The 20,186-nt window shown below is 35.6% G+C and overlaps 1 protein-coding gene across 1 annotated transcript in view; it reads left to right on the forward strand.

The window, feature by feature from the left end:
• Ccser1 (coiled-coil serine-rich protein 1) overlaps positions 1 to 20,186 on the forward strand; it is a 401,729-nt gene that overhangs the window by 240,218 nt on the left and 141,325 nt on the right. Inside the window, exon 6 of the mRNA XM_013029707.1 lies at positions 17,397 to 17,604. Within this exon, the coding sequence (XP_012885161.1) occupies positions 17,397 to 17,604 (208 nt within the window). The remainder of the gene's footprint in view (positions 1 to 17,396; positions 17,605 to 20,186) is intronic.

Below are 20,186 nucleotides of genomic sequence, written 5' to 3' on the forward strand. Positions count from 1 at the left end.
TGAAGACAGGCTGATGTAAAGATGGGAAAATGCTAAAAAAAAAACCCAGAAAATTAGACTGGACCAATATACACATGCAGGACCATAGATGTTTATCCTAAAATATACTTAATTTGCCTTCATGTTTTGTTCATTGTAGCATGGGATCACCGTGTCTTTTATTGACTAACCCTAATGGGACTGAGATAGAAATGTAGAACAGCTTGAAATGTTGACTGATGTGGTCATGGTTTTCTGTATTACAATGAATTGTAAATGCAATAAAACCTAAGAAATGAGAGAATTGTTAAGTCAGAGCTGGTATAACCTTTCTGCACATGGGATAGTTTAAGCAAAAGGAATATTTTATCTCATGATTCTAGATGTTAGAAGTCTTCAGTCAAGTTACTGACAGAACAGGTGTCATGTAAGGACTGTAAGGAAGAATCCATCCATTCCTCTCCCTAGCCCTGGTGATTCCTGGCAATGGTTGTCTTCCCTTGGCTTGTGAACTGTGCCTTCATGTTCATGTGGAATAATCCCTGTGTTTTGTGTGCCCCAAGCTCTCCTTTTATAACATTAATTACATCAAAACAAGGCCTAATCTCTCCATCTTGATCTTCTCTTCACTAGCTACATCTGAAACTATCCATTATGGGTTCAAGGTCAAATGAATTTTAATCTTCCCAACCTCCATCCCCTGAATAGCCATGATGACAGGTGTATACCAGCACAGCCAGTCAATCCTCAGTGCCTTGAGGTTATGTGATAATGTTTTCCATAATGTCTTTACTAATTTTTATTCCATGGGCTGATTATAATCAACTCTTTTTCTCTACATCCTCATCAGTATTTGTTAGTTGTTTTTGGTTTTGGGTTTTTTTTTTTTTTGACTGTGTATGGAATGGAAGAGGAGTTTGCCTGTAGAATCTATCCACTAAGAGAACTTTCTTTGCTACTGTCCAAGTGGGCACATATGCCTCTAAGCATTAGCAAATGTGTACAGTATGGCTAAGGAACTAAATGTTAACTTTACTTTACTTTTAATTAATTTAAATTTCTATAACCCTCAGTATCACTAACTTTGTTATTAAGACATCATAAAAAATGTGAGATATTTATCTCTCTCATGTTTTGATTTCCACCCATTTTGTGATTGTTTGATTATTTTCATTACACTTCTATTCACATCATGTTCGTTTGCATAAACCCATACCTTTAATATGTACAGTGATAGAAAAATAGTGAAGAATAAGGAGTGATTTAATAAAAAAAAGAATGGTGAGAGAAACTAGTCATATTACCCATTGTACATACATGGAAATAGATCTTGGAAACTTGAAAATACAGTTGGGAGGTAAGATAAATGGAAGAGAGAGAGAGAGAAAGCAATAGAAAGGATATCACTAATCGAGATTCATATCGAGAGTCACATAAATAGACATGTTTAACTGAAGCCCCATTGTACAACTATTTGAAGATAATAGAAATAAATAATAATCAAAAATAGGCATCAGGGCATGATTGTTTAAAGTTTGAAATACTTAGGAACTTAAAATATCACGCCGGGTGCTGGAAGCTCATGCCTGTAATCCTAGCTACTCAGGAGGCTGAGATCTGAGGGTCACGGTTCAAAGCCAGCCCTGGAAGGAAAGTCTGTGAGACTCTTATCTGCAATAAACCACTCAGAAAACTGGAAGTGGCGCAGTGGCTCAAGGGGTAGAGTGCTGACCTTGAGCTGAAGAACTGAGGGACAGCGCCCAGGCCCAGGGTTCAAAGCCCATGACCGACAATAAATAAATAAATAAATAAATAAAAAATATTATGTCACAATATCACTAACAGTGGACTTTTAAAATCCCACATCCTTATTTATAAAGTGAAATGTATCTTGAATGCAATTGCCTAACTATGTAAACTTTGCATTGTTTTTCTGAGAACTAGATTTGTTTGTTGTGATGAATTTTAGACTTAAGAGGAAAGTCTGGCATAAGTACAACAAACTTGGCATAGACACTGAAAGACATAATTAGTAACTGAAAGAATAGGCAGGAGTCTAGAAAGCATGGAAAGTGTTTTATTTGTTATATTAACCTCTTTGCAGAAGTAATAGAGAACTTATAATGAAACCTCAGTTTTCCACTGGCTGGGAGCATTTATAGTATGGTAGTTGGTTATATGAGTACCAATATCTTACTAAATTCAATTTGGACATTTGCTCACAGTTATAAAAATGGCTTTTCAAATTTTAGAGACCAAAATATACTTGTTTACTCTTTAAGAATTTCTTTTTATTTTATGTAGACAATAACAAAACTGTATTATTTACTCTTCCTAATGGGAAGATTCATTTTGTATGACTGTCATTTTCTTTCCAAGCATGAAGAGACACCCCGCCCCCCCCTCGGTAATTTTTATCCATTGTAGAACTCTCCCCAGTGGAACTCTCCTAAGCCAAGGCAGAGCCTACAGCTGTTCTTGCAGCAATTCATCACTGGAAGTCTCTGACAAATAAATGTTGAAACGGGCATCATAAAATGAACTGGAGCAGGGAAGCTGACGTGTGAAGCCCTGCTTGGTGCATTTTAAAAATTACAATCCAAAGTTAGAGGCTGTGACTGATAGCAGAAACAAATCCACAAGACAAGAAACAGTAGTACTGGGGATGCCCCTTTCCTGAGCAAAGAAAGACTTGATTTCTCCTCCTTTTCCTCTGTACACAGGGAAGATGTGAGGATGTGATGGGTCTACAACTGACAGGATTTGGAAGCAAGTTCCTGTGGACTGCTGGCATTCCTGCAGGCAAACAGTTCCCAACTTTCTTCCTCTTGCATAGCTTTCCACTATTGCTTGTTTGCGTAGAAATCAGCCTGAGGAAACACAATGACACCATTTAAAATGCATCAAAGTCAGATTGGCTTAGACACTTGTAGTATATCTTCCTTTGCAACCAAGGACAGACTTGTTTATGCTCCATTACCAAAGACTCGGTTTCCCTGTGGTCAGACTTTGGTAACAATCCACAGGATTGCAGATGTCTTCTTGGTTGCTTTGCATTCTCCTGGTCTCTGGGACTTCCGGACAAGCTCAAGAAAATGTTGGTCCACTAGTGAATTCTGTCATTGTGAGGAATCGCACAATGAGGAGTACAGATCCAGAAATCTTATGGTTTTTTGCCTGTCTGGCAAGCTGTTATTTTACAAACACCTTAAAAATCTCAGACATTGTCAAGTTCTTGACACATTTTCCTTTCGCTCTGTGTGTGTGTGTGAGTGACAGTATTGAGGCTTAAACTAAGCCTTCACAATCTCACTCAAGCTTTGTGCTTATGCTTTTTTTTTTCTTTTTGCATTCTGTCATTTGAGCCATACCTCCACTCTCAATGATTTTTTGGCTAATTGGAAATAAGAGCCTCATCGTTAAGAGCCTGTCTGTACTGGTGTTGAGCAAAGGATTCTCAGAACTTGGCCTCCTGAGTAGTGAGGATTACAGTTGTGAGTCAGAGGAGTCTGGCTTTGCCTTCATTTTTCTCAATATTTTCTTGGCATCTTAAATGATGGATTTATGTATTTAAATTAAATTAATATTTGTATAGTTTTCTAGCTGAATAGATTTAGCCAGAAAGTACATAATATACACAGTTATAATGGATGGTCAAGGATCTATATATAGAAAGTAGTTGTCTATGTAAATACTAATTTTGTTGTTGTTGCTGTTGTTGTTTTGGGTTTAGTCCTGGCACCTGAACTCTGGTCCTAGGTGCTTTCCCTCAGCTCTTCATCTCAAGGCTAGCGCTCTACCACTTGAGCCACAGCTCCACTTCTGGGTTTTTTCATTTTGTGTATGTGGTGCTGAGGAATCGAACCCATGGCCTCATGCATGCAAGGCAAGTGTTCTACCACTGACCCACCTTCCCAGCCCCCCCAAATACGAATATTTATAATTGTCTATCACAACTTTTTTTTACCTATGAAAATACACACATTTGTAATATTCTTTATTACAGAGTTACTGTCCCTAAATCAGAATTTAGCACTATAGTTTTGCTATGTGTTTGTGTGTATACATACATAGGAAATTTTGCAAGTAAAATATTTTATAATAGAAATAAGATAATATTCTCTTTAGTCTTTTGAAGGGTGACCTGATTCATTTCTGAAACAGAGATGCTACTAAGAAAATTCAACCTATAAGTATGTCAAAAACTTTGTAAGTATGTTTACAACATTGTTATTGCATTTCAAACATAGTGTACTTTTGTGTAAGTATTAGACATTATTAAGGATCTCAGCATCTGTAGGTTTCTAGGCCTAACTGGGGGCATGTTAGTGTCTCACAAGGCTACAGAGATGATGGTTGGCCTGAGGCCTTTCATCCAAGCTCAGGGGCTGAGGTCAGAATTCATTCCATTCTGTCTGCAGAACAGAGCGAGTTTTTAACACTACTAACACACATCTCTGACACTTTGTTCCTTTTAAAACATCATCTGAGTCAGGGAAATCCATTATAAGCTTCTTTATATTTATTACTACTATTGACTCAAAGGTAACTAAGGACCTGTCATAGTCATACAATATATATTACATGATAGCCTATATGATATTTGCAATTATGACACATGACAATGGAGCAGAATACATGACATTTAATAATATACAATGGTATTTAATTTATTATTTATTACAGAATATTAAAGTTAGGCTTGTTACAGTTATCAACACATACATTGCTGCAAGAAATCTACAGAATAGGTGACATTAGTAAAAATAGGATATGTATATAAATAAAACTTCAGAAATGTTGGTTTCCATTATATTTGTAATGCACATATCATTTCACCTAGAAAATAGTATATCCTCACTTATTATTTATCCATTCCAAGTTCCTTCACTACTTATTTTATTGATCTCCGACCATTCCAGTTCTGTAGAATGGCTTTGAGAATGAGCATTCTGCACAATCTGTGGTGTAGAAAATTCAGCCTGCTTTATTATAAAGAAAATAAGCTGGCGTTCCAGCCTTATCTCTCTACTTGGATATCTTCTTCCTAGGATTTGGCTCATTTTCTCCTCCCTTTATGGGATGTGCTCTCCATTCTACCCGCTTTGCTCTGATAGCATTGTTTTAAAATCCAATACTTGTACCAAACCCTACTGCTTCCAAAATAGAATCTTGGATTCCTATAATAATAATAACTACATCTTTTGTACATTTACTGCACTTGGCCATAAAAGAGGCAAGGACAGTTTTTCATTCTACATGTCTTTATACTTAGATATTTGTTTTTCCTGCAGCCCTTACTAGATAATGAGAAAATTGAGGTTACTAGTCAGGCTTTGTGACATCAAATGTTTTCTGGCAGGCTTACTGAGGGCTGTATTTTTTTTTGCTTTTCTCTTTATTATAGTTGATATTGACTAGCTAGTAGATTTGTTTTATAAGTTAATGCAGATGATTATGGTATGCTGTTAAAAAACTTCATATGGCAATTTTATTTAAGTAGTGTTGTGACATTATCTAGTCTGTTAGACAAAGATAACACCAGCACTTTTATGTCAAAAAATCTAGTCTGGTATAATTTTCTTTTTGAAAGAGGGAAAAAAGGTTCTGAAAGAAGAAACAAAAAGACTCCATTTATAGACATAAACCTAATCCTCAAGTAGGAATTCTTTGACACAACTATCTTTGAAGGAAAATTGTTGATGATTATATCATTATGTAGCATCTGATGCCTTACAAATTTATTAGGACATATATATATATATATATATATTTATTAGAATGTATGTATATATATGTATATATACATACACATACACATACTCTAGCCAGCTGTCTCAGAGATAGTTTGTATAGATAGACACTCAGAAAGCATTTTAAAATATAAGCAAATCATCCTTTTAGGTCTAGAACAAAAAAAAATGAAAATTAGTGAGGTTGTTCTGTGACTATTGCCCTATTAGAGTAATTTGTTTTAAAATATTCATCTGAGCGTGAGTTCCAGTGGCTCATCCCCATATGTCTAGCTTCTTAGGTCGGACGGCTTGAGTGTTAGGTTAGAATAGTGACGTGTTAGGTTACAATACTAACCTAGCAAGAGTAAGGCCCTGAGTTTAAACCGCAGTACACTGGAATGTTCTAACTTATCTTCCACTTCATGTTACATGGTGGTAGGATTTTATTACGATAGTTGCTTATCAAGACTATCTGTTTAAACATATGATTTCAGGAAACTGATCACATAATAAACCAAGGAATAGTCAGTGTGAGTCAAAAGTTCCTCCTTTCTTTAATATTCTTATCTCAAACATCAGAATATTTGTGAACTACTACCAACTACTTAATAGTAATTTCATATATATATATATATATATAAATTAATGTTTAAGAAGAAATAACTATTTTAAAGGTTTTGATTTCTTGATCTGGCATACTGAAGATGAAGTTATTGATATATTTACTTAACAAAGTTCAAGACAGTACAAAACAGTTTCATACTATTTATTGTGTCATTTGAAAATAAATGCTTATAGCCCCATGAGATTACCTAGAAAGTCCAAACAATGCTTCTGGTTAGCAATAGAAAGATATATTCCAGCTGTTCCTTTTGCAATCTTATTTGTAGATAAAACACACCTGCTTGTGCAGGAAAATATCATCAAACTAATTGATATGAATTGAACTAATAGAGCAAGACTCTGTCTTCATAGAGAAGACAGATAACAGACCAACCCTTTTATCACTGCCATAAGAAAATAAGGAAGCATTGAATTTAAATCAACAGAATTAGTCAATATTCTTAATAAACCAAAAAGGAAAAAGCCAGTCAATGGCACAGTTTTTTTTTCTGTAAAAACTACAGATAGAATAAAGGAGAAGAGCTGTGTGACCTTTTGACCTGTCTTAAGTAATTGGACTATTTTAGTGGCTTATATTTCATGCTTATCTTTTTTGTGTAGTATCTGAGTGCTGAGATGTAAATTCACTAAATCCTTTAGAGTATAACACCTAGAGGTTAAAGGCATGATGCTTAGTACTTTAATGCCTTAGCATCCTGTAATACCAATGGGATTTACTCAAATCTCAGCTGGTTTTACAGGAAAACACCATGACCATGATTCGGAAAGCAGAAGATACTTGTTTATCAACATCTAAGCTCCGTAGTGTCCAAAACCAAAAGTAGCTCTTTTCTGAAATACACGTTCAGTTCTTCTATGTTTGGCGCATCTCATATTTGTGAGTGTTTATTAGCAAACATAACCTCATGGAAATATTTGTATAAAATCAATGCATATGAAGATAGCCATCATAGCTTCTTAACTTAATATTATGTTACTTAATATGTTACATACATACATATATATATAGACACACACAGACACAGAAACTGTTGATACAGAAAAGAAAATCACCCACAAAACATGCAAAAGCATCTTTAACATCTTAAAGAGAACAGACCTAGAATTCGAAATATAATTATTATAATTATTGTAGAAACTTTTCAGAACACATCAATGTAGAAGTTGTTGCTGGCTTCTTATAGTCTTTCTCAATAATGGTCTTTGTTCTCCTTTCTCTTCCCTCCTTCTCCCCACCCCTCCTTTCTCTCCTCTTCCCTCCTCATTCCCTTCCTTTTCCTTTCCCCTCACTCCACTCCACACTACTTTCTCTTATTTCTTTTCTTTTTTGGGGGGGCTCCAGTCGTGGGGCCTGAGCTCTGGGGCTGGGCACTGTCCCTCAGCTCTTCAGCTCAAGGCTAGCATTCTACCACTTGAGCCAAAGCGCCACTCCTGGCTTTTTTCTTTTTGCTTATGTGGTGCTGAGGAATCGAACCCAGGGCCTCAGGCATACAAGGCAAGCGCTCTACCACTGAGCCACCTTCCCAGCCCCTCTCTTATTTCTTTTAAATAATAACTATAAACAATTCAAAACAGCAAAGACTCCTGCTGCAAGCTCAACAAAGTGATTTTAAAAATTACTGAGTTCATTACAATATTTGGAACCACGTCCAATTTTTACCCTTAGGTAAAAATTTTGGTTTACAGAAGAATGTTTAGCAGAAGTCTAGATTTTTTTTTTGTGAAAATACCGTACAGAGGGTTACAATTACATAGGAAAGATAATGAGTACATTTCTCATCAAGCATTGTTGCCTCTTCCTTTGTTTCCCCTTCCTATCCCTTCCCATCTTCCACCCCTCCCCCCCCCCCCCCCCCCCCCCCCCCCTCACTCTGCCCCTACCCCCCACCCCCTCCTGGCCAGAGTTGTAAAGTTCGTTTTTCCACATAATGTGTTGTACATCTCTTTGTTGCAATGGGTCCACCTGAATCCCTATTTAAACTATTTGTTTTTGCCCTTTGCCACCACAAATTATACCAACATCAAATACAGTGAGAGCAGGGGTTATACCGTGGGGGAGGGACATACAAAGCAAAAAAGAAATCATCTTATAAATACGTTAGAAACAATTGCATGAAAGAAAAAAAACATTTGAATACTTATTTGGGATTCATTTCACCTAACATCAACTATAAGGAGTCTAGATTTTTAAAAAGTTAAAATCCTTACTTGATTATTATTACATTGAAGATGTTGGAAAGCATATCCTAAAGTTCCTGTTGATAATTTAGTAGGACAATATACTTGGAGACTAGAGGATAATCCATCCTCACAAAGACAAGGTAATCACAAAAAGCAACCATGAATTTTTTTTCTAACGAACAAAGAGAGAAAATAAGCTGAAGTCAATTTATGAGGGCTACCACTGAGAAGAAACTTAGACAGTGTAACATAAAACTTTCCAAATTTATGCCACATCTAATGCCATTTTAAAGCAGAGTGATTCTACATTAAACAAAGCTCATATAATTTTCTGGCACTGACCTCTAAGCCTCTGTTTTTCCCTGGTGGAAAGAGGTCAGCTTTAGAAGAGCTTATGTATTTTTTCCCCTTCTAAATGCAAGACAAACTTATAGACATGATATATAGCACCCTATTTAGTAAGACTGGATGAAATAAATGTTTCTAAAAGTTTTGGGCTGGCGCCTTGCTCCCGATGCTTGTATGTGTAGCCATTCCTCTGAATAAGAAGTAACCTAGTGATTAAAAGTATGTTGTAACATTTCCTTATCAGCTAACAACCTTTTAGTTGGATTAATTCTACCTGGGAGAAATCAGAGGGGTGAAAGCAGGAAACAGCGTTGGTATGATTTTTTTACAAAAGAGTCACAAAACGTAAGTGACCTGTGACATAGAATAAAATGAAAGCTAGCATCCCATAATGAATTCTGAATATCCATGAAGCAAAAATACTCTAAAGCAAAGCTGAAGATGACAAGGAAGGGACATGACAGGAATACACCAAAAGAGATGAGACCCTGGAAATAACTTGACCCTACATTTTACATGTCAGTCTTTGACCTGCTAAAATAGGTAATATAGAGTTCTTTGATGCAAGCCCTAGAGACATAGTTTTGCTCTTCTCATTAAAAAAAGATGTTTATTGGGAGGATATGCAATAGCTCACAGGAATAAAGAAATCTCAAGAGCTTAAATTGGGCCAAATAACAAGAGAATTCTCAGGGAACTGAGCTAGAAGGAGGGCCAAGTATATAATTGTAGAGTCTAGTGCAACATCAAACAATGCAATGCTTCTTGTTCAGGAGTTATTAAGATTTCATGATGGTGCCAGCAGAAAATTAAAGAGAGTCTGAGACCTTTGTAAAAGTGCACTCTTTAAACATGTGGCCTATAAGCCCGTGAATCTGGTTCCAAGTAGCAAGAATGAATAGATGGCCCATCTAAGCCATCTAAGGATCTAACCCATCTGAGGATAATTCAGCAAGATCTACACCCCTGGTATCTTCAGATCAGTTTCAGATCACATGCCCACCGAGGTCAGGAAAGGATGGGAACTTGTTTAGCACTGTCAATTAAGACTGCAAGCATGGAGGAGAGGAAGGACCTACTCAGAAGAGAAAGCCACCATTAGCAAAGAAACTGGAGCAATTCTTCTAGTTGCAAAAAAGCAAAACAACCCATCTGCACAGAAAGAGAAAAAGGAATCAAATGTTGCCATTTAGGGAAGACTTCCTTGCAATGGAATGTGATTTCGTTTTGAAGTTTTTCTGTTTGTTTTTTTCTTGTTCTTCTGTTACCCTTCCTGAAAGAAAGAAATGGAGAGGTTATTTTATCAGCTCTTCTTTGCTTATGTGAAGAATAGGCTGGCTATGTTCCTTTCCGTCCTCATCTCTGTTTCAAAGACAATTGGACATCGATACCAATCTGTGTTTCTGCTTCTGGTGTCAAAGAAAAACCCTCCTATGCCGCCACCAACCACTGTTATCTGGTTTGAAATGTCAAGTACAAGTCAGCTCAGAAAGAAAGAAAGTGAGATAGCATTCAGAGAGAAATACATTGGCAATGACAGAGTCCAATGTCTAAAGATCTGTGTGTTCAAGACAAGAGTTAGGAAGAGATTTGTCAACAGAACTGAACGCATCTTGTGCCTTCTAACTTATCTAATGTTTTGATTCATAGCCACATATCTTCTTTATACGTATGACTGGAGTATCTGTCTATGTGTGTGCTGTATTGATGAATAACAGAACGCAGTTCAGCTATTTTAGACTGCAGCATTCAAATCAGCTCAGCTATGTGACATTCTGCGTGGATGCTATCCCATACAAGGACTCACTGCAGATTTTCTCACTAAACTCAAGGACTTTTTGTTTGTTTCTTCCAATAGTCATTTATATTTTGACAGTTCTATGGTGAACAATTATGCATAAATCGTGCTATCTGCTTTTCATGTAGACCAATTGTTGCTCTCTGATTAGATACAGACCTCCAATGGGTTCTCTGTTTCAGAGTAAGGATCAATATCATTTCAGAAAGATGGTAGAAATTTTTTGTGTGTTTCCTCTCCATTCATGGTTAAACTTGTAATTATGTTAAAAATAACTACATGCTCACAATCAGCCCTCCTGAATAATGCTGTGTGCTGACAGTGTATATTGCTTCCACCGAGTTTGTTGTTGGCATTCAGATGTAAAGTATAGTACTCTTGAAACAATTTCATAATAAGCTGCCTATACATTTTCTTAGGAACTTATTTATGATTATACTTAGAATTTTTATGAGGATATGGATAACATTATCACCAATAGTTATTATAATAAGTTAATGTTGAAAGAAGCTGAGGATTTGGTCCTCTTCATTGTAATTCTCTGGGAGTTTTGATTGTATTATTAATCCAACCACAGTGTGTTAAAAAGCTTGTCCCTGCAATTAAATAATTATTTACAGTGAATATTTAAATATAAATGTGTACAGATTTCATGTGTATCTCTGTGTACACAAAATACTATTGAAACTATTTTGGGTTGCTAATTTCTATTATCTTTTTACAAGTACTTTTATCTCTATGTTCTGTAATTCTGATTCTTTCCATAAGTGAAATGCTCTTTAAACCTCAAATCTTGGATAAAACAAAAATAGAGAGAGAAATACTCAGGAAATAAAGGGAATGGGGAAAACTACTCAATAGAGAAACAAAGACGTTTTATAACAATAGAGAAAGAACTTTCAAAGTTTTTAGGAGATACAAAAAACATGTTTTTCTAAAATTTAGGAAAAAACAAGTACTTACTATAACTAGTAAATAGTGAGAACCAGTATTTGTTATAATTTTAGTGCTATAATTTCAATGCTATCAATTATGTGCAAATAATTATACATGATTACTCATAATTATACATTATTTATAAGTATTTATATTCACAAATTTAACACTCTTTTAACATTAGTAAAGTAGCACTGAGGTTTTAAACTCATGTTCTCATGATTGATAGGCAGGTTCTCTGCCACTTGAATTATGTCGAAGCCTTTTTTGCTTTAGTTCTGTTTTGGACAGGGTCTTGTTTTTTGCTCCAGCTGGCTCAGACTACCATCCTCATATTTTTACTTCTGAAGCTGGGCAAAACTGTGATCTTGAACACTGACTCTCAGTTAGCTGAGATTATAGGCATAATCACAGCAGGATTACAGCAGAATAAAATGGAAAAATGATCAATGGATTTATAGGTCAGAAAAACAGAATGCTATACCTTTGGTCTATATAATACTTAGAACATAAATTCAAACTTGAAGTGTCCTAAATATTAAGTACAGATGTTAAATCTAATGGAATATCATGCTTTTTCACACTCAACTTGTGTGGTCTACTGATTCGACCATTGTATACAACCTTGTGGGAAAAAAAAATGTTTTGTTTCTGCCAGACGGGGCTTGAACTAAGGGCCTGAGTGCGGTGTTTGAGCTTTTTTGCTTGAGGCGACCACTCTACCACTTGAGCCACAGCTCCACTTTCAGCTTTCTGGTAGTTAATTGGAGATAAGAATCTCACAGACATTTCTTCACAGGCTGGCTTTGAACTGAGACCCTCAGATCTCAGCCTCCTGAGTAGCTAGAATTGTAGACATGATTAACTGGCACCTGGCTTTTTAAGGTTTTATAGTAACTTTTAAATGTTTTATACTGCACTGAAAGCTCATTTAAATTGAACACCCTTGAACCACCATAATTCTGATAATTGTCAGAAATATTTTATTTACATTTTCAACACTTCTGAATCTTTCCTTCATGTAATGCAATATTCTTAAATATAAATGTGATGGTAACTTATGTAGTGTTTCTTTGTGTTTGTCCAATGTATACTGCAAGACCTCCTTAAATTAATGTTTTAACTGCACATTTGACAGAAGCTATAAAGAAGCCTTATCATAAGAAAAGAAGGACCGGATGACTAGTATATTAGATGCAAAGGTTTCCTTGGAGATGTGATATAGTTTAAAGGGAAACATAGAGGAAGGAAGGAATGGGATGTTTTTTTCATGCACAAAAAGGAATAAAGGATAAGGCTCTGAGGCCCTTGCATAGTTCAGGGCTAAAATAGCCTTGTGTTTGGAAGTCAGAGCAGGGAGATGGGTATTATGGGTGGTCACGAGGAAGACAGATTTTAGATCATCTCAGACCTTGCTTGCAAGGCTAAGGTATTTGGATTCTGCTTTCCCTTTCCCATTATCACAGGTGCTGGTAAAATAACATATATGTGTAATTTTTAATCTAAATGTAAATTGTTAAGTTTCTGTAACACTGTGGAGACTAACAGAAGAACATTCTAGTTCCCCTTTCAGAAATATGACCAAATATCCATTTAGGAAATAATTTGACTGATCAGTAATTTCCTAAAGGAACACTTTCAGATCAGCAATTCGTTTTTAAACTAAATATGGGTTATTTGTTATCAGTGAGATTTTTTTCTTGTGTAGGTAATTTCTTGAACAAGATCATTTTTGTTTGGTTTTGGTTTGGTATACTAGCATAGATTTACTTACATCCTTGTACCTGTCTTAGAATTATACAAGCTTTGATTAAATAGATCATAAGTAATATTTTTTTGAAATGAAGTTTAAAAAATAGTAAATAGTTTTCAAAATTAGAGTCCTTAAAAAAAAGTTATCATTCCCTGACAATCTACTCATTGAAGATTTGGAAGACAGTCGCAGGCGTACATATTTTTGTTGTGTTGGAGAAGAAGTTATTCTTCTATTTCTGTTCCCTGGTCATTTGCTTAGCAAATGACAATGACACTATGAAGTGAAGGTCATTGGCATGACTTCAGCCATGGAATGCTAGTCCCCAATGCACTAGATTGGGGATGGTTCACCTGACAGGGAACAATGGGGTGCCAATGTCACAACACAATCCATATTCTCTTAGGCAATCTGGCCCCTGAAGTTATCAGGCTTCAAATCATTATGAGAGTTCTTTTGAGTGGAAAACAATTTTTTTTAAATCAACATTACTAGTTTTAACTAGCCAAAACCAAAAGATGAGCACATTTTTCTTGTGGTAAAGTCTTTAATCACTTTATAGTTTGCGTTGAGATATAGTACCCATTAGATTTACCTGTCATATTAAAATAGGATTGCTATAGCACTATAGGAGAATATATATGTATATTTTATACTATACTGTACAACTAGAGGAGACTATACTATGTAGTGTATGTAATATACTGTACTAGTATAGGAGAATCCTATTATAGTAAAGATCTCAGTGACACCTACAAGGTCAATTTGTCAAAATAGCTCAAAGTTAAAATTTGTATGTTTCAGCTGAAACTCTCACATCCTTTCATCTTTCCCGAAGAAATTGAATATAATATTGATTAGATTTGGTGTTATTCTTACACATCCCTTTTTATTTGGTTTCTTGTAGACTGAGAAAGGTCCCTCAGTGTCAATTCAGCTTTATCTAAATACCCTCACATTTAAATGATAAAGACTTGGTCAGCTTTCATAAGCTTCATAAGGAAGTTATAAGTACCTTGGAGCCATTCTACCAAAGATTCATGGGGTTGGCCTAGAGTGGGAAAGTGGCGTATAAATGTGCTCAATGGAGAGATTACATCGTCTCTGGGTTTTGTTTGAAATAGTTATGGTGATGAATGAACCACTTGGCCCAGCTTCACTATCATACTTTTTGACAAGTTAAGGTACTATCTTTTCTTTATAAATAAAGCACATTTGTTCTGCGTCCTGAAACTCTAATAACTTCAGGGGTTTGGATGACAATGAGGCAAGCAACCCAAAGTGTATGCATTTATCACACAGAGAGCCCTGCTAATGTGAGACAAAAGAGCACCTGAATTTGCTTTACTCTCATCACGCTTACTACGGGTTGTCTGTGTTGGAAAAAAATGGTGATTTTGTGTTTGAGATTTTTCTTATCTTAACAACCCAAGGATTTTGTTTTTAAGATTGTAGTTACCTAAAGATCCTTGAGTATTTGGATCCTGATAATGTCCTATTAGTCTATATTATTCTAATATTCTATTATTAAAGACATTAATACATTACTGATATGTTATTAAAGATGGTTAATTACAAACCATGGGCCAATGACAAAGGTTATGGAAGTACAACAGGATGGTTGTAATGGCAAATTTTGCAAATTGTTTGAACCTAATTGAAGAATGCCTTTATTTACTATGGTGTGATAGTACATCTGCTTTTTAAAATTGTGGAGTAAAATGTTCCATGGTCATTATTGCCCATGTAATAGAATATCAATTATTGCTTTTAATGATCACTCCTAAGAAATAAATGTGATGAGCTTCTTGGGATCAGCAATGGTATCCTGTTAAACTCCTAACAGATGTGCTCTTGGATACAATGAACCTCTTCAATAATCATGAAAAAAATACTGCTGGCTAATTTCCTCTCCTAAATGCCGTTCTGTATATGGCTCATCTTAATTATTAAAAAAAAATGGGAGATATCCTTAGTGTACATCTTCGTATGTGTTCAGTTTTGCTGAATTATAGGAAAAGATCCCTTTGCAACTTATATTGAGATAAAATTTAGAGATTTTTGACACTATTAAATCATGCAAGTATACAAATAAGATCACATATCCTCAATTCTATGCAACTCTAATAATTTGTGATAGAAGTGGTTTAAATTCTTAATTTTTTGGATAATGAACAAGGAAAACACTTTTTTTTTTTTTTTGGTCGGGTTGTGGGGCCTGAACTCTGGGCCTGAGCGCTATCCCTCAGCTCTTAAGCTCAAGGCTAGCACTCTACCACTTGAGCCACAGCACTACTTCCGGCTTTTTTCTTTTTGCTTATGTGGTGCTGAGGAATAGAACCCAGGGCCTCATGCATGCAAGGCAAGCGCTCTACCACTGAGCCACCTTCCCAGCCTGGAAAACACATATTTTGATCTCCAGTATTTCTTATGTTCACATGTGTATTTATTTATTATGATTAGCCTCTGAAGTAATAAGACATATATTATAGACCCTATTTTATATTTTAATTAAATACTAAATAATCACAGCTAGCAGTTTTTTAAGGGCAGACTATTGGCCAGATATTGTGCTGACTGTTCTGTATGTGATAGTCAGGTGTAGATGGAATGCGTGTCTTTACATAGGAGGAAGCTGTTGCACAGCTAAATCACTTTGCAGAGTTTAACAATAACTGCTGAGAAGTGGACCTGCTCATCACATAATACACATAGATACAGCCATAGCTCATATCTATCTATCTATCTATCTATCTATCTATCTATCTATCTATCTATCTATCTATCTATCTATCTATCTCTATCTATCTATCTATCTATCTATCTATCTATCTATCTATCTATCTGTCTGTCTGTCTGTCTGTCTATCTCTATATCTATGTGTGTCTGTATGTGGTATTTATATTCTGCAGAAGATTTCTTAAGGTCTTTATATGTTATGTTGGACTTGTCTGTATGCTGTAATTCATCTACTCTTGTTAAGCTATCTTTTGTCAGTCTAGAAGCAGCTTTTCACGGGTGAGCACTTTGTTTCTTGATTTTCTTCTCTCTACTGGGGTCCTGCAAATTAGATCATCAAAAGACAGATCAAGAAGGGAAACATAAATAAGTTTATTGACATGTGTACCTTGTGTATACACAGGAATGTGAGAGATGAATAGTTCATGAGGAAAAGAGCATTGGGACATACACAATGTCTTAACAAACAACAACAAAACTCTAATAAATTTTAGAGAATTGATAAAGCAAAGAGAAGGACTTGGAGTTTCTTGGGCAGAATATAGAGGGAAGATAAACATAATGAACTGCAAAAGCTAGCTAATACAGTTGGTTGTTTCATGCTTCTCTGTGCTAAGGAGGGGTAGACATTGTCTCAGAATTAACGAATGTCCTTTCTGGCAAAGGGGCATCTTTTCAAATGCAAATTTTATTTTTAAGAGCATAGGAGGAGGGCAGGGAGATTTTTTTTGTACCAGCTTCTTGATGGTTTTCTTTGCTCAAAATGATCCTTCTACTAAAGTGGTATCTTGGGACTAGTGGTTTATTTTTTCCCTTTATAAATCATGGAGTTCATACATCTCACACTTCTTTCTTTCTTACATAAGGCCTTATGGATGGTTCCGAGCTAAAAGTCACTAAAATGTTTAATAATTTCCATAGTGATTTAAATTAATGAGTGCTAGTTTTCTTATCAGTTTTGCTTCTTGAACTTTTCATTAGAGTTCATTTTAAGCATATCATGAGAAACTTTTGGTATAAAATTGGTATTCCAATGACTTTCTTGTTTATTTCCATGTTTCCATGTGTGTTAAATAAATACCATACATCTCTGAAATCCTGATTGTGGAAAGATCATCTTCTAAGATAATAATTGTCTTTGAATCTCAACCACTTAATGTATAACTTGATCATTTCTGCAGAAGGCATGGGTCCCATGAGGAATTTTTATCGAATATACTTAATGACTCTGATCAAATTGAGGGTTGGTATTCCTCCTCAAATTACACTGCATTGTAATTTCTGTTTCTGTTTTCCTTGTTAGGAGCCTTTCCCTGAAATTAACAAAGGATGTTGACCAGGAATTGAGGTGTTCTCACATTGGGCGGATACCCAGCAGTCCTTCTGTGGACCGGCCTCTACCAAGTGTGGAGGAGAACGGAGGCATAGATTCTCTACCATTCAGGCTGATGCTACAGGACTGCACCGCAGTGAAGACCTTATTACTAAAGATGAAGAGAGTTCTTCAAGAGGTAATGGTTTACTGAGAGGTTAATGTCTTTCAGTGCTGGGAAACAGTGAGGGGCACATGTCTGGTCAGACCCTGGGTCTGGCTGTAATTAACGGCATGACATTGGGCCGAGGTCAGACTCCTCCTGGGCTTTCTGATAGATCAAATGAATGGTTCAGAGTTCTGGTTTATAAATAGTCCCTCAAAAATTCAGCTCTAGGATGTTAAGGCTCAGTGGAAGAACACATGGGATCCAAGCCTTCCCTATTTGTCAGGTGAAGAGAAATGAGCTTCAAGCTATGGACAGGGGATATAACCTGCTTCCTTTCATGATATTGGGGCTTCTTTTTCTTTTTAAATGACACTACAAAGTAGGGTTTGTTTTTTAGTGAATTCTGCTCTAATAATAATCGATCCAGTGAAAGTCTGAAGTTTTGGCGAATTTAGCCCTGTAAATTTACACATAATCTGTCAGATGGTGAGCATATCATGAAAACTCATCATAGGATGTTTGGATCTGTTAATTCCAGTAGTGTTTAACATTCAAGAATGTATAATCTGGGCTGGGAAGGTGGCTCAGTGGTAGAGCGCTTGCCTTGCATGCAGGAGACCCTGGGTTCGATTCCTCAGCATCACATAAGCAAAAAGAAAAAAACCGGAAGTGGCACTGTGGCTCAAGTGATAGAGTGCTAGCCTTGAGCTGAAGAGCTGAGGGACAGCGCCCAGGCCCAGAGTTCAGGCCCCACGACCGGACTCCTCCCCCCAAAAAAAGAATGTATAATCTTTTCATAGTTGTTATATTGTGATCATTCTAGAAGATGTACACATGATATTACTTGTGTGTGTGTGTGTGTGTGTGAATAATATGAGGGCCAGAAATTGTCCTTTGTTAAGTGGGAAAGTAGAAAACTAGCCTGAGATTTGTGAGTTTGTATTTAGGAACTTATTATATCCAGCCACTAAGTTTCAATACATTTTTCCTTATTGATACAAGATTTTAATAGCACAAGAACAAAAAAAAAACCCTTATTACTTTGGAGTAATAATATTCTGGCTACCTGCAAATAATACTTGCCAATATTTGTGTTTCTAATACTCTGGTGGTAATAATTCTATCAGCTGCTACTCGGGTGCAGAACTGAACCTAGAAGAAGGAAGAGAGCTTCAGGAAAATGATGGCCAGAGATGTTGGAGATTTCTATTCTGTGTTCCCATTCCTTGTGCTTGTTATAAACAAAAAGGAATACATTCCACACCTATTCATATTGCTGGGATGGTCTATAAAGTGTGCAATGTGATTCTCAACCACTATTAGAATTTGAGTAATTGTGTGAGCTGGCAGTTAATAAAATACATCAAAGTAGACATACATATAATTGAACATGGCATGATTTTAAAGGGGGATTCAGCAATCAAACTCATTTCTACTTTATTTTAGTATTATCTGCACTTAGAAAGTAGTTTACACCTGTTGGATTTATATGGTGGAAGTCCTACCTTCCAGCTCTTCTGCCTGTTTTCCAATTGTAGATTCATTTATGTCACCTTGATGCCTCAAAATCAGCCACGGGGGAGTATTTATGCTACAGAAATTGGCAAACATTGCAAATTAGGACTTTTTTTATTTTTTGCAAGCCTGCTGTCAAATATTTACCACCATACAACTTTATGTGTGATTTTATGGTTTCTATACTGACAGTGTGTTTTTTTCTGTAGATGAAGAGATAAATTAGAATCTTCTCCAACCTTTGTGTTTAACATGTAGTCAGAATATCTTTGAACAAGGCAAACTTAATAACATCTGTTATATTAAAGGATATTAATCTCAAAGTCTGTAATATGATGCTGTCAAATTTCTACCTTTCTGGTGTGGATTTGATAACAAATCAATAGGAGAAGGGAAATAAGAAGGGCCGACAGGATGTGTCAAGAGACTTTCTTAGGGTAATTCATTTTGTGATTTAAAAATATTCAGTGATAAATACTCTAGAAAAATACTCAGAATTTATCTGGGATGTTTTTATATTCCTATTTGTTTCTCTTCATTAAACAAAAACTAAAGAGATTTCATTTTTAAACTGATGCGGACTGAATACTAGTTATAAATGTGTATGGAACCCAGCCGCAGAGCATTCTTTATTAAGTTATAGCAATGTTATTGTATGATTAGTATGAACAAGTATTTTGTAATATCCTATCCAGACTAGATTCCTTTAATGAAAATCACCTATTGAAATGTTTTCTTATGCCTGTGGAAAGTTTTCAAACTACAATTCACATTTTGACTTTAATAATATCTAGTCAGCTCAGATGAACTTTTTTTAACTTTGTGGATTCATATTATTTAATTTTTCAACTGAAATAAGCACTTATTTTTAATATGTCAGGGTAGAATATGCTCTTATTGGGTGTTTTCATCTTTTGTTACATAAATTCAGCAAAGAGCTTAGCCTGTAACGCATGCAGACATTTGTTTATTCTTTTTAGTAACATTTATGATAAATTTTATATCATTGATCATGATCTTATTTTCACATTCTTCCCTAAAATATTTTTATTATAAAGTAATTTACTGGGTAAATTTTACAACCAGGAATTGACCTT

Source organism: Dipodomys ordii, unplaced genomic scaffold (assembly GCF_000151885.1).
Source record: "Dipodomys ordii isolate 6190 unplaced genomic scaffold, Dord_2.0 Scaffold122, whole genome shotgun sequence".
Lineage (NCBI taxonomy): Eukaryota > Metazoa > Chordata > Mammalia > Rodentia > Heteromyidae > Dipodomys > Dipodomys ordii.